Genomic DNA, 15,700 nt, shown 5'->3' with positions numbered 1-15,700 from the left:
TCTCTCTCTCTCTCTCTCTCTCTCTCTCTCTCTCTCTCTCTCTCTCTCACACACACACACACACACACACACACACACACACACACACTTCATCTACCATTAGCTGCCTATAGCTGTTCCATCGATGATAGAATGTTGACAGATCCAGTCTTGTGCAGGCCTTGTGAGTTCACAGATGCAAAGATAAGTCATGTTCTGTAGACATCTTTTCAAAGAACTCTTTTCCAACTTCTGCCTATTTCTTCTTTCTTGATATTCCCTGAGCTTTGGAGAGTATTCATCCCTAAATAAGACATCTCAACACAAACTTAACTTTATTACTTTGACATCTGGTCATATAGATGTCATATTTAAGGCTGAGAATTCAGCTGCAACTTCTCTTCATTACTTTGAGAGTTATAAATCTCTGCCACTGTCACCCAATGCAAACAGAAGCTTCTCTGACCAAAGCAAAGGGAAGCACTGATCTATGGGTACAGCCATAAATAGACAGCAGTGTGACAATATGTCCATATAACAAAGCAACGGTGCTAATTTACCCTTTATAGTCTATGACTTTCCCAGCCTTGGGGTTTTAACCAGATTTAAAGTACTTGGCATAAATTCTTTAGGGCAATGGTTCTCAGCCTTCCTAATGCTGCAATCCCTTAATACAGCTCCTTGTGTTGTGATGACCACCCCAATCATATCATTATTTTTGTTGGTACTTCATAAGTATAATTTTGTTACTGTTATGAATCATAATGTAAATATCTGTGTTTTCTGATGGTCTTAGGTGACCCCTGTGAATGAGCTGTTTGGCCCCACAAAGAACACTTCCCACAAGAAAGAAGTTGTTTACCTCAGAAACAGCTATTCCACTATTGTACCAGTGGGTCCATGTCGTGTGACTGTGTTCACAAATGAATAAGTCTTCAATAATTTTCTCTCCCAGTAGCCTACATTGTACCATTCCAATGCTTTTAAATCTAGCCAAGTAGAATGAAGCTTCTAGCTCAGTTCCAGTCTGATTTATTTATGCCTTGCAAACAAGATGTGTTCATTTACCTTTTGCTGAGATAGGATCTCTCACTGGCTTGAGAGTGCCTAGTAGCCTGGGCTAGCTAGACAGTGAGGCTCCAGGGATCTGCTTATTTCTGCTTCCTCAGTGTTGTGGTTATAAGTATGTGACAATCCTCCTGAATTCAAAAACAAAACAAATCATGGGTTTTAGTGATTAAAACATGAGTTCTCATGCTTGCAAAGCAAACACTTTAGCAATGGAACGATCTACTTCCCTAATTTGTATACAAAATTTAATACATGCCCTCATAATCAATTCATTGACTGAATTTCTGATTATCTCTGATCTATAATAATGGTAGAACCACTCCTTATATAAAGGTCATTTTTATTTTCATATGTATTACATATTGCTTTCTGGAAATACTTATATTTCCCCAACCATGTATGTGCATCTTTTACTTCATGTTATTCAGAAAAAAAGGAAATTATTTCTTTTTTTTTTTTTTTGGTTTTTCGAGACAGGGTTTCTCTGTGGTTTTGGAGGTTTTTTTTTTAATTAATTTATTTATTTATTATGTATACAATATTCTGTCTGTATGCCTGAAGGCCAGAAGAGGGCGCCAGACCTCTTTACAGATGGTTGTGAGCCACCATGTGGTTGCTGGGAATTGAACTCAGGACCCTTGGAAGAGCAGGCAATGTTCTTAACCACTGAGCCATCTCTCCAGCCCCAGGAAATTATTTCTTTAAAATACCTTAGAGACCTATGATGCTCTTAGAGATTCTCATACTGAGGACCTCATAATTATAACCATATAATTATATGCTTAAGATTTTCATTCTGAGTATTATCATGCTCCACAGAATTCTGACCCAAGACATAGACTCATTACTTCCAGATGATCCCTCTTACAACTAGAAGTTCCTAGACTTAGCAGAAAAAATAATTTTCTGAAAAGAGAAAGAATAAAGATGTTTTGCCTAAGGAACTAGAATCCCAAGGAATGTCAATGCAGTTAAGTACCAAGTATCTCTTCAGTGTTTCCTAAATATGCGGTGGGGGGGGGAGAAAAGAGGGAAAAAAGGATAGACACACACACACAGAGAAACACACACACACACACAGAGAGAGAGAGAGAGAGAGAGAGAGAGAGAGAGAGAGGAGAGACTTCCAATGGTCAAGTCTCAAGAACATATATTTCCCAGGTGAATGGGCCCCAAGAACTTGAGCGTGGGAGATCTGACCCTGCCCCTCATCTGTCATATGGTGGCATGGGTGAAGGAAAGATGCCCTACCCCTTCCCCCACCCCTCACTTGGAGAACTTGAGGGAACAGGATAGTCAAGATGGGAGGAAGGACAGAGACAGAGAATGAGGAAAGAGATATTTTAATTGAGGGATCCATTATGGGGCTAGCAAAAAACCTGGCACTAGAAAAATTCCCAGGAATCCACAAGGATTTCTATGCAAAACCCTATGCAATAGTGGAGAGGGTACCCATGCTGGCCTTGCCCTGTAGTTTGATGACTATCTTAATTGTCTCTAAAGAACCTTCATTCAGAAATCCTGGAGACAGCAGAACACTGGGCTGAATCTCCAAAAGTCTAGGTGAAGAGTGAAAGGAGTGAGAATATGAGCAAAGAGGTCAACACCATGATGGGGTCACCCACGGAAACATATTTACCTGAGCTAATGCGAACTCATCAACTCTAGCTGGACAGGGAAGGAACCAGCATAAAACCAAACTACATGCTCTGAATGTGGGTGAAGGTTGTATGGTTGAAGCAGACACCAGGATTTATCCCTACTGCTTGTACTGTCTTTTTGGGAACCTATTCTCTTTGGATGGATACCTTGCTCATCCTAGATATAGTAGGGAAGGCCTTAGACCTTCTTCAAAGCAATGTGCCTTACCCTCTCTGAGGAGTGGATGGGGGTGGGGTGGGGAGAAGGTAGAGGGAATTGGAGGGAAGAAGAGAGTGGATACTGGGATTGGTATGTAAAACGAAAGAAGATAGTTTGTTTTCTTTTTAAAAAACACAAAATAAATAATTAAAAAAGAAATTTATTCCAAACTGGAGAGATAGTTGAGAAGTTAAGAGCACTGGCTGCTCTTCCAGAGGTACTGAGTTCAATTCCCAGCTATGATCTGTAATGTGATCTGGTGCCCTCTTCTGGCATTCAGGCATATATGCAAATAGAACACTCATATACATAATATATTAATTAATTAATATTAAAAGAAACTAATCCAAAAAGAAAAGACATATAATGGAATAAATCTTAAAACTGCAAAGAAGAGAGTATATTAGAATGGGTAAAAATGTAAGTATAATAGATTAAGCTTTTCCTCATGAATTGTTTCAATCTTACTTTGAGGATGAAGCACGAGTTATAACATCTTACAGAGTACTCCACTTATAGACCAAGTAATTAGGATAAGTATATTTTAAAATCATGATGCAAAGGGAAAGTTAAACGGAGGTGAGTTTTCTACGCAGTAGTAAAAATACCAAAAGTTAAATGTCTTTATTTTAATTACTAGAATAGCCTGTAAAAAAGGTACATAGTGGTATACTTAACAACAATATCACTAAATTTAAAGATAATTTTAATTATAAGTAATTCACAACACTACAAAAGGAAGAAAAGCAAAATATATGTACCAAACATATAAAGTAAAATGTCTATGTAATTTTGAGCATAAAATGTAAAACTTTTAGCACATAAGAAAATTTCCTTAGGAGCAAAACATGCCTATAATTTTCCTATAATTAACATAGTTAATTGTGATAAATTGAACAAGGCAAGTATGGTCACATTTAACACATTTCTCCAAGACATTATTCTATGATTTAGCCAATGGAATAAGGCAAGAAAAAGAAATGAGATGAATACAAGTTGGGATGAAACCAATACAGACATATTTTCAGATGGTATAATTAATAATACAGCCATCCCAAAATTGAAAGAAAAATACTTTAGATTTATTAAAGTGTGCATGAGTACTAGAAGAGCACGAAATACAACACCTCATGTAACGCAAAATTATTCATAAATTTCTCAAAATAAAATAAAACGCATAAAGAATAAAACTAACAAAACATGTATATGATCTTTAGACTGAAATGACAAATTTTGGCAAAAGAAACTGTGGATGAACTGAATCAGATGCTTTGTGGGTAAGATGATGATTCAAACTTCTGTGTCACTTTGGAAGACAGGAAATGGCGTGGCAAAGGACAAACTTTATTCTACAGTGAACAATCAAAGAGAAGCATCTGAAAACATGGAATGGATTGCAGATGCCAGGAAATGTGAGCCTGTTTCTACGCTGACCAAAGGTCAGAGAGTTGAAACTTACCTCTAGTTCCTTCAAAGTTATTGTCCTTCTACCTCAAAGGTCACCTAGGAAAGGAGAGTGTTGCTCTCTCAAGGTTATTGTCAACAGGTGTGGCTAATAACCAGACCTTGTACCACAGAAGTAGATATGTTCTCACCTCAAACAAAAGTCTAAGGATCCAACTAAGTTCCAGTTCCCTTAAGGCGATAACTTTGTATTCGCCCAGAGAGTGGTTTGTCTATAGAATGTTTTGGTCTTGCATGTGAGCATGACTTGTTTTGTTCTAGCAACAGAATGTTTAACTGCGGAAGTACCTGCAACCTTCAACTGATATGTTCATTTCCTTGTATCATGTTAATAGATTTTTGTCTTACTCCTACCTTTTGGGGTCAGGGGTATTTTAAGCAATCGGAAATTAATCATGGGTGAATTTCAGTACCCACTGCAATTCCCTCCTTATATTAGTCTATGTTTCTCCATTTTATTACTTTCATTTGTGTCTTCATATTCTTTACTATATTTCTAAATCCACATGCCTCTACCCTGGCAAGAGGTATTTTTGTCAAGGCTGGTCCATGAAAATGGATGACAAAATGGGTTAAAAAGCATGAGGCAAAAGAAAAGACACATTCAGAAAAATAATGAACACCTGTCATCTTCACTTCTGGGGAAGACAGACTGACATTCCTAGCCAAGTTCCACCGTAGGTGAGAACCTATTGTTCTTACAACTCTTAACTGCAGTAGAAAGATTTGGTAGAACAATGACTCCCCGTGAGTAGTCTATCAACCCTGGAGAAGATGGTTATTTTGTTGCTTCTCATATCTTCAAGTGTTATGGCCAGTTACCACTTTAAGAGGAGGCTCAACTTTTTAGAAGGAGGTACTGTAGGGACTTGAGGAAAAGAAACAGTCACAACAACACAGGGAACTTATGGATGTCCTGCCACACTGTCTGAGTGGAAGTCAACACATGGCACAGTCATGGAAAATGATAGTAGCCACATTGAGGATTTCAGGTAGCAAGCAATTCAGGCTGTGAAAGGCGTGTGGTTTTTGGCCCACTTTCCATGGCAAAGAGAAAGCCCCTACATCTGAGAATGAATGTGGAAACTGAATGTTGTAAGCACATGGCCAGTGAGCTGATTGGGTGCTGAAGTTGCATTACTGCTATGTGTGTTTTGTTGTGACGTGGAAGTTTGAACACTGAGCCTAACTCCAGTGAATCATTGGATTTCTTCATCAAATGTTTATTTCATCCACTTTCCAAGACACTTTACAATTTGGATATAAATCACCACTGAACGCAAAACTGGGGAATTTTAGAATGAATATAGGCCCACTTGGTTTACAGGTTAAAAAGTTCATGGCAGCCAGAAGAATCTCCAGCACAGAGATATAAAAAAATGTAAATATAGACCTGCACTAGAAAATTGATCTTTTAGTGGCATAGGACTCAGCTAGCACACAGAACCAAGTTGAACATCAGGAATGACAAGAGATTCCAACAGAATACACTACTTCTTCACCGGGCACACTCAAATAGGAGAAGACCTAGGAGTAAAATTCTCAAATTCTTTGTCATTAAAAAACAGACAAACAAGCCTGAAAGATAAGCTCAGCTGGTAAAAGTACTTGCCATAGCACCTGTAGACCTGAGCTGAATCTCCAGAACACATGGGAAAAGGAAAGAACTGACTCCCAAAACTTGTCCTCTGAGCTCCAGACACGTGCTATACGCTATGGCATATACACACCAGGTACACATCCATGTATGTACACACACACACACACACACACACACACACACACACACAGAGAGAGAGAGCGAGAGAGAGAGAGAGAGAGAGAGAGAGAGAGAAATCAGAATGTAGAAAATTAACAAAAATAAAATGAAACTGGATCTTTGTTTTTAAATTTTGTAGCTGAATTTCTCCCTTATTTTACTCTTTGGTAGTGTGCTTATCTTCACCTAGCATTTGTTTTGCATGTTTCTATATTTAATAGAACTTTTTTTTATTTCATACTGGTTTTTCTCCCTCTTCCTCACATTCTCCTCCTTCTCTTAATTTTACTTTTTCTTTTCTTAACGTTTATTTCAAAAATTAGATGAGCAATGACTTCAAAGGGAATTTAAAAATTCAGAAAAAAATATGTAAGAAAAACCAATTTGGAGGGTATAAAAAATTAGCAATATGAATGAGAGTTTTATCAAGGAAACTGAGATTTTGAAAAAATACTGGAAATGAAACTCCTCAATAAGTCAAATAAAAAATGTAGTGAAAAATCAATACATTAGATGAAACAGAGGAAAAATTATAATAGAGGATACCAAGAAAATATAACATTCAAACAGTAATAAAAAGCAAATCCAAAGCAATCATGGAAACTACTTTTAATGATGAAGACACAATAGCTAAGTATCCATGGGGTGGTAGGAGCTAAGATGTGTGTTAAAGGTATACACAATATGTTCACTGGAGTTATAGAACACTTCCCAAACCTGATGGGAGCTGCGGGCTGCATTCCTGCCACCCAGCTCCCAGCCACCCAGCTCCCAGCCACCTGGCTAGCATATGCCCCAAAATAATGACACACAAACTATATTCATATAAACACTGCTTGGCCCATTTCTATTAATGTGTGTAGCACCACGAGGTGGTGACTTATCTTACCTAACCCATATTTAGTAATCTGTGTAACACCAGTCTTACTGGGAAAGATTCAGCATGTCTGACCTGGCAGCTTGCTTCATCGCCTCTGCCCTGGGGAGCAGCGGCATGGCATCTGAGCTCACTTCCTCTTCCTTCCAGCATTCTGTTCTGTTTACTCCACCCACCTATGTTCTAACCTAACAGGGCCAAGCAGTTTCTTTATTAATTAACCAATGATGTTCCTCCATTACAAACCAAAGCAAAGATACAGACATACACTTCCAGAAGGGATGTAAGACAAGAAATAGACATGATAATTAAAGAGGTTCTTCACATCACATTAGAGTTGAAATATTAGGGCTACAGAATAAAGACATTGTGCTAAGTTTTCAGGCATAATGTCTTTCCTCTATAGCCAGATTTATCTTACAAAGATAAAATCAGAATAACATTAGATATCTCAATGGTGATCCCCAAAGACAGAAAACATTATTATAATTTGTTTCTTACCCAGAGAATAAACTGTAAACAAAAGTTACTATATTCAACAAGGTTATCTTTAAAAATAGTAGAGAAATCAAAATAAGATAAGCCTGGCCAGGTGATGGTGGCGCACGCCTTTAATCCCAGCACTCGGGAGGCAGAGGCAGGAGGATCTCTGTGAGTTCGAGACCAGCCTGGTCTACAGAGCTAGTTCCAAGACAGGCTCCAAAGCCACAGAGAAACCCTGTCTAGAAAAAAAAATAAGATAAGCCTTTGAGAACATCATGAGTCAAAGCAATTCAGGAACATTAAAGCAGCACTGCAGACGATAAGTAAAGACATCTTACCAGATAGCTCTCCTGCTTTCATAGCAAAGAAGTAAAACAAGACACAGAAAGAGCAAAGCGTGAAACAAGTTTTACTGAAGGAGGAAATGCACTGTCAGTAAGAGTTGGCATTGCAAAACAGAATCAGCCCCAAGTTGTAACAAGCAGTTATCTTTAGTTCACTTTTAGAGGATTTCCATCTATGTTCTTTCCATTTCTTCCCCTCAGTAATGATGATTTCCAGCTCTCCTGACTTGTGTGTGTGTGTATGTGTGTGTGTGTGTGATGCTCTTATAGACCAGGCTCTTATAGACCAGGCTGGCCTCAAACTCACAGAGATCCGCCTGCCTCTGCCTCCCAAGTGCTGGGATTAAAGTCATGCACCACCACCACCTGGCTCTAGCTGATTGGATTTAAAAACAAAATTTAACTGTTCATTGCCTACAAAAAAAAAAACCCACAGCTACTAGCAATGGTACACACAGACTTAAAGTCAAGGAACTGATAATGATATACCAAGCAAATGAAAAACAAAAACAAACAGGAGTAGTTGCATCAATGCATAATGACTTTAAATGTATATTCATTTATTTATTGTTGGTGCACCCTATTTCATTAAAAAATAATCCTACTGTACATAACGAAACAGATAGGTATAGGCCAGATATGTAGAGGACTTAAAGAAACAGAGCAGTAGGGGCTCCATATATTAATCATCCAGACACTTGTTCATATCACATGTCTTCCAGAACTTCCTGTTTGGGGGGCAGGCTTGTCCCCTAAGTCATTAACAGGGATAAAAAAAAACCCAGCAAGCTGTTACAGGTATTAAAAACGTTGTTCTCCCTAAGAATAATTAGAAGGTAAACTATTGCCAGTAGAGATTACTATTTTTATTTCATAAGAATACCTAGAGTAGGACGGAAAGTCAGAAGGTTATCCACGGAGAGAATGCTCTGCTCCGCCTGAAACTCTCAATTGATAATGCTAGCGTGACTGTTTCAGTAAGTCTTCCCCAGTGATGTGGGATTCTCCTCTGTATGCTGTGAATATCATTGGTTAATAAAGGAACTGATTTGGGCCTATAGCAGAGCTATAGAGGAACAGAGCTAGGCAGGGGAAACTAAACGGAATTCTGGGAGAAAGGAGAAGGAGTTAGAGAGAAGTTATGGAGTTGCGCCAGAGGCAGACGTGTTGAAACTTTGCTGGTAGGCCACGACCTCGTGGTGATGCACAGATTAATGGAGATGTGTTAAATTAAGATGTAAGAGTTAGCCAATAAGAAGCTAGAGCTCATGGGCCAAGCAGTGATTTAAATAATATATTTTCTCTGTGTGATTATTTCGGGGCTAAGTGGCAGGGAACTAACTAGCAGCCTCCTCCTACACCCCAATCCATTCCTGCAGAATGATTGCATTTGATTTGCTGATGTTATCTATCTGCTGCTATCTGCTATTTTACTTGGAAGCCTCAGCTAAGAGAGAAGGGACTCTATGCTCAACTCAAGACATTGCACCAGGAATTGCATTTGGATGCTTCAGCGGGGCTTCCTCAGTTTACTTTTGTTAAATATTTGTAACCACCTGATATGATAATATCACCTATTATTTGCTCTGCCAGTTAGGATACTCCTGTTAGCTTTACTTGATCTACTTTGCCTTCTATTGTTGGGATAAATATAGTGGCTAAAGCAAACTTAGGGAGTGTAGTAGTTTAAATGTAATTGGCCCCCATAATCTCATAGGGAGTGGCACTGTTAGGAGGTGTGGCCTTGTTGAAGGAAGTATGTCACTGTGGGGGCAGCCTTTGAGGCCTCATATACTCAGAATACTGCTGAGTGTCAAACTCTTAGTCAAACTAACCAAAATGAAGACAGAGAAGACCCAAGTTGATAAAATTAGAAATAAGATACATTAAAACAGATACTTATAAAATCCAGATCATTTTTAAAGAATATTTTTGAAAAGTTATGTTCTAATAAATTGGGAAATCAAAACGATATATATATATATATATATATATATATATATATAATATTTTAGGAACAACGAACCTACCAAATTTGAACCAAGGTGTAGAGAAGGCCATAAATCCATACTCATTACAGACATTCAAATCAAAACAACATTGAGATTCTACTTCACTTTAGTTAGCACATTATTAACAAAATAATAAGTAGCAAATGTTTCTGGGGTTATAGTAAATATGGAATGCTGATTACACTTTCAACAGTAAGGCAAATTAGTTCATAGGCTATGGAAATCAAAATGGAGTTTTCTTAAAAGCTAATGGCAGAACTACATGTTATAGTCCCATAACATGTGTGTATGTGTGCTCAAAAGAACCAAACTTTCCATAAAGAACATATACCTGAATCCCCATGCTCATTGTTGCACTGTTCACAAAAGCCAAGTCATGGAATTGCCTTATCTAAACATCAATAAGTAAATGGATAAAGAATGTGTAATAGTATATTCATATATGAAATTCTCAAATGATAAATATAAAAATCAAAAATAAATCCTGACATGAAAAATAACACCTTAGAAAAGCATATAAAAGAGATAAAATCATCTATACGAAATTTAAAAAGATAAATGCATTGCTGGGCAGTGGTGGTGCATGCCTTTAATCCTAGCACTCAGGAGGCAGGGGCAGGTGTTTCAAGGCCAACCTGGTCTACAAAAGCTAGTTCCAGAACAGGCTCCAAAGCTACAGAGACACCCTATCTCAACCTCCCCCAAATAAAAAGATAAATGCACACATACAATGAAGTATATTCAACCATACAGTGAATGAAATTCTATCATTGGTATGAAAATGGATATTGCAATGCTAAACAAATAAGACACTTCAGATAAGCATCATGTTTTTTGTCATATGTAGAACCAAGATTGTAAAAAACAGAAATATATATTGGTCACTACTATATGGGGAAAAGACCAGGAGGGTGATGGATGCTAAATATTAATATTGTACTTTGTGTACATATACGAAAATGATATAATGAATCTATTATTTGGTTTAGTTAATATACATTAAAAATTTTGAAAGACTGAATAGGCTGAATTAAGTAGGAATAAAAAGGATATCTGAGCTTGAACATGATTATGTGATCATATTTTCACATAAGAATAGTGAAAAAAGAATCACAAGAAAGCAGAGCTCTGAGACATACGATCTTTGTAAGACCATTATAAGACCAAACATCTGGCTCACTGAGATGCCCGAGGAAGGCAAGCTAAAGGCAAAGAGTATATTACACCTATTCAGTGGAATAGAGCAGAAATTTCCCCATATTTTATGAAAGTCATAAATACGCAAGTCTTTATTTCTTATTGAATCTGACCAAGAGAGAACCTCTTTATAGCATGTTATGACTAAATACCCACAAGTGCAGATCAGAGAAAGAATATTAAAATCTGTGAAGCAGAAGTGCCAAAGCACATTTAAGGGCAAGCTAATTAGTTGAAAAAGCATTTCTCTCACCAGGAAATTTCTTTCAAAAATCATTCATTTGCTATTTATTTCATAACAACATGAGGTATTTCAAAGGGCACATATTTTGTAGAAATTAAGCACACAACTTTGCATTCACTCAATTGTACACATCACACATGAACAAATACACTTACAGAAAGACTTGGAGAAAAGGGAATATACATATACATATACATATATAATTTCTTTAAAAAGTTTCTTAATTCGAAAAAGTGATAAAGTCTTATCTCCTAAAAACCTTCACTCTTCATTTTCATATGTAAACATAAATATCAAATTTAGTTACGTATCAGCATCATACTAAAATACACCACAGACAGTGTAAGAATTAGTACAGTACGTAACGGAGATTGACAATATATCTGTATACAAAACATGCTCCTCAAACATTGAGGTGTTATTACGATACTAAGGTGTGAACTTCCAGTGTAATACTGACCTCTTGGTGGACGAGTCGATGGAATTTACAGAAATATTCCCCCAGGGACATCCAAAGAGGATTCCCTTTCTGTGGCATCTATTGGAATGTAATGACTCCTGTAAAAGAAGTGATTCTGGAAACTTGGAGTAAACATGACTTCAACAGCCTTCCAAGGTTCCCAACTATCCTGAACCTTCATGACCATCACTGAGGTTGAAGGAAAAAAGAAGTCACCTAGCATCCTATTCCTAGACTTTCCAAGGCCCCACTAGAACTCCATGACTTGCCCCTATCCAGCTCAAAACTTGACAAGGGACCAATATGAAGGTAAACCAACATTCTTTTTTTCAAGTCAACATGTGCAAAGTAGCAGTAACTGTCCATTTCAGAAACATTTAGTATGTCTCAGGGTATTTGATTTTCCTCAGCAACTGCTGTTGTCTTGCGCGCAGTCTCTCCCTTTCCATCAGGAGCTTGCACTCATCAGCCTGCAGGGTGCGAATGTACTCGGTGGCCTTTTTCAGAATGACCACTTTGGCTGCCTTCTCATTGTGCACCAGCTCAGGCACAAGGTCCCTGAGGATCAGGAAGCTGGAGCGCATACTGTCACGGCGTTGGCGCTCCATCATATTGTGGTTGAGGCGACGCTCAATGTCCTGCAACTCTGAGTTGCGGGGAGCCAGTCTTGTAGGCTTCAGTGGGAGGATACACTTGAGGGGCCGTAGTGAAGCCTGGCTCTTGAGCTTCTTGTGCGGCGGCGCGTCCTCGCTGTGCACATAGGGCAACGGTGGCGCAGCGTAGTTGTGCTGCTCATGAATGAGGACGCTGCGCTTGAGGATCAACTCGCTGGACTGCGCGCGCCCGGGGCCCAGAGCTGCGTTCCCAGGACGCGCCGCGGTGGGGAGCCTGGAGACAGTCTTGGAGGATTGGGTTTCCTCCACCGTGACCACATCGATTTCCTCTTCATCTTCTTTCTCAGTACCTGAGTTGCTCAGGATGTTCTCTCTGGGGGTGCTGGAGGCCTGGTGGTTACCACGGCTGACTGCAGTGCCGGCAGCGCCAGCACTGGCGGGGATGGCCGGTACCGGCACCCACTGGCGCTTGTTCGCTGGGAAGAAGACCACAGCGGGGTCCATGCACTCTGAGTCCAGGTGGGCGAGCTCTGTGAGCCAGGCTGCTTTCCCACGCCCCACACTTGCTGTTCCGCTGCGCGCGTGGCCCGCAGAGCTGGCTGCAGCAGTCGCTCTATGGGCCGAGGTGCTGCGGCCGGCGGGCAGGGACCCAGAGCCGTTTGGCAGCTTCTTGCTTACCGCACTCTCCAGCTTCCCCCGGGTGGAGAAACCACTCCACATGCAGTCCTGAAGGATGACCGGGTTGTTGCTGAGGCCACAGAGTCCTCCCAGGCCAAAAACATCCTCCTCGGCCGGGTTACCCCACAGGTCGGCCTCAGGCAGCAGCATCTCGGTAGCCCAGTTCACCGGCTCCTGGCTGTGCTCCGCTAAAGCGCGGCTGGGTGACAACCGAGGCGTAGGCAACAGTTCAAACTTCTTCCAGATGTCCTCCCCCGGAGGCGTGGAGTTGCGACCGCCAAAGTAGACGTCATCTTCTTCCGGATAGAAGCAGGGCTTCAGCGAGTCAAACTCCAGGTCCGAGTTCTTGCAGATCATCCCGGGCATGCTGGATCTAGTGCAGCTGAGCATCCGTTAGTCTCCAGCTGGCGACTAAACACTTCTTTCTTTTCAGCTCTTTTTAAATACAGGGGTGCTTCCGTCCCGTGGGGGGTCACACAGGGTGTGGGACTCAATCAACCTCTAACACTCTCCAGGACTACTGGAGGACCTAATCTGAGGCTTTTCTGTGCTGGAATCTCTGGTGGGCTTTAGGGACAGAGGGGTCCTCCTGGTGGCTGCAGTCTGATTGCCCTAAGGCTCTTTTGGCTGCAACCCAGTTCTAAGGAGCATCTTCCCAGGAGCGTCGTGTCCTGTGCCTTCCTCCTCCACCCTTCTTTGAATCCACCCACCAGGTCCAGACAGATGATTGTCACTTCATGTGAAACTTTCAAGGACAGAAGGGCACTGATGATGCCTTTCAAATTCCCAAAGAAAACAACTTTCCACCGAGATCAGTATACACAGCAAAATTACCCTCCAGAATAAAAGGAGAAATATGATCTCAGAGAAACATAAATTGTGGGAGTGCAGGACCACTAGATGACCATTAAGGAGGAGTTTAAGGAAACCTCTGCTCAGAAGAGGAAGAAACATAGGACTAGCATGACTGCTCCTGAACCAAAGTATCCCATTAGAAGAGTAGACATGCAAATGAGAAAAGGAAAGGAATCAAACATTACCAGTACAACAAAACATAAAACATAAAACTCAGAATATTTGAAACAAGAAGAATAAAATTATAGTTATTACCCAGTTATTACAATGAGTATAATAATCTTAATTCTCCAACTAAAAGACACAGAGAATCTACCTGAGCTAAGACATTCTAGAAGTATGATGTTTACAGGAAAATAATATCTCTGCACAGAAACAGATTGAGAGAAAATATGGAAAATGATAATCCAAGCAAATGTAATCAAGCAGGAGTAGTCATAATCATAACCAGCAAAATAGACTTTAAGACACAAAAACATGTCTTATACAATGAACAACAGAAGAATTCATGAAGAAGATATAACTAAGGGTTGGGAAGTAGTAAAATGCTTGCCTGGCATGGGCAAGGATCTGAATTTGGACTCCACACCATAAAAAGAAGATACAACCACTATAAATGTAGATGTTCCCAGTGCTGATATCCGTAATTTTATAAATCCACAACTAGTCATAAGGTCTCATTAAAATAATGGCAGGTAACTTAAATACCCCAATTCAAATACACCCATTGAAAATGATAGATCTTCAATGCCAAAAATTAGATAAGAAACATCAGAATCATACTAAATGTAGTAAGATGACTTAGAGACCTCTATATAATATTCCATTCAACAGCTGCAGAATACACACTTGATAATCAGCATTTTAACATACCCCATGTATTTAGCCTCAGAGAAATTATTATTGAACTAAAATACAATAATTTATTGTGTTTTATATATATAATCTCAATGGAATTAAAACAGAACTCAATAGCAATAGAAACTGAATAATCTATTCATTCACGCTGTGGTTAGACAACATAGTAGTCCATGACTGGTGAATTATTGAAGAAGTCAAGGTAGAAATTATAAAATTCTTCTAATCAAATGAAAGTGTCTATATTAGTCAAATAGAGAAATTTTAAATAAATACTTGAAATGCGTCCCAAGGACTTATAAGGACAAGACCCAAACGAAATTCCATATCAGTACAAAAGGAATAACAAATAGTACAGAAAAATAAATGAAATAGAAACAAAAAACAGCCAAAAGATTAATTTAAAGGTGGTTATTATAAAAAGGATAAGGAGAACCATTTTATTAAGTTTATCAAAAGAAAGGGAGAAAAATGACAAATAACTAAAACTAGTTTTAAAAACTAATTAGAAATCCAGAAACTCATTAGGGACTATTTTGTTGAACTACATGTAAATATATTGGAAAATATATAGGTGGACATATATGCTATAAAACTGAACCAAAAGCATAACTAATCAATCAGTACCAAGTAGTGATATTGAAGCTGTAGCAAGAAGTTTTCTAACAAAGAAAAAAGATAAGACTGGATAGATTCCCTGCTGCTCTTTAAAGAATGAATAATACCAATGTTCCTTAAAAAGAATCTATAAAATAGGAAGAGAAGCAATTACATCAAAAGTCATTCTATGAAGCCAATATGTCTATGTTACTAAAACTTGGAAAAAATACAACTAAAAAGTAACTTGTTCCAATATCTCTTAGGAACATAAATACATTATTACTCAACAAAAATACTTTTAAATAGAATTTAAAAGTACATTAAAAATATCAATCATCTTGATCA

General features: G+C 38.9%; 2 protein-coding genes across 2 annotated transcripts in view; both read right to left on the bottom strand.

The window, feature by feature from the left end:
- Window positions 1–1,166, bottom strand: part of LOC102000351 (spindlin-2B-like) — a 70,625-nt gene extending 69,459 nt beyond the window's left edge. Inside the window, exon 1 of the mRNA XM_026784916.1 lies at window positions 1,048–1,166. The gene's annotated coding sequence lies outside the window, so the exon portion shown is untranslated. The remainder of the gene's footprint in view (window positions 1–1,047) is intronic.
- A 10,396-nt stretch (window positions 1,167–11,562) lies between these two features.
- On the bottom strand, window positions 11,563–13,432 carry LOC102000076 (protein S-Myc-like). Its single transcript, XM_005358903.2, has one exon. The coding sequence runs from the start codon at window positions 13,430–13,432 to the stop codon at window positions 12,128–12,130; it is 1,305 nt and encodes a 434-aa protein (XP_005358960.1). The 3' UTR covers window positions 11,563–12,127.
- Between the last annotated feature and the right edge of the window lie 2,268 nt (window positions 13,433–15,700).

The sequence above is a fragment of the Microtus ochrogaster genome, chromosome X (genome assembly GCF_000317375.1).
Source record: "Microtus ochrogaster isolate Prairie Vole_2 chromosome X, MicOch1.0, whole genome shotgun sequence".
Classification (NCBI taxonomy): Eukaryota; Metazoa; Chordata; class Mammalia; order Rodentia; family Cricetidae; genus Microtus; species Microtus ochrogaster.
The sequence above is the reverse complement of the archived record's forward strand: the minus strand, read 5'-3'. Positions and strand labels throughout refer to the sequence as shown.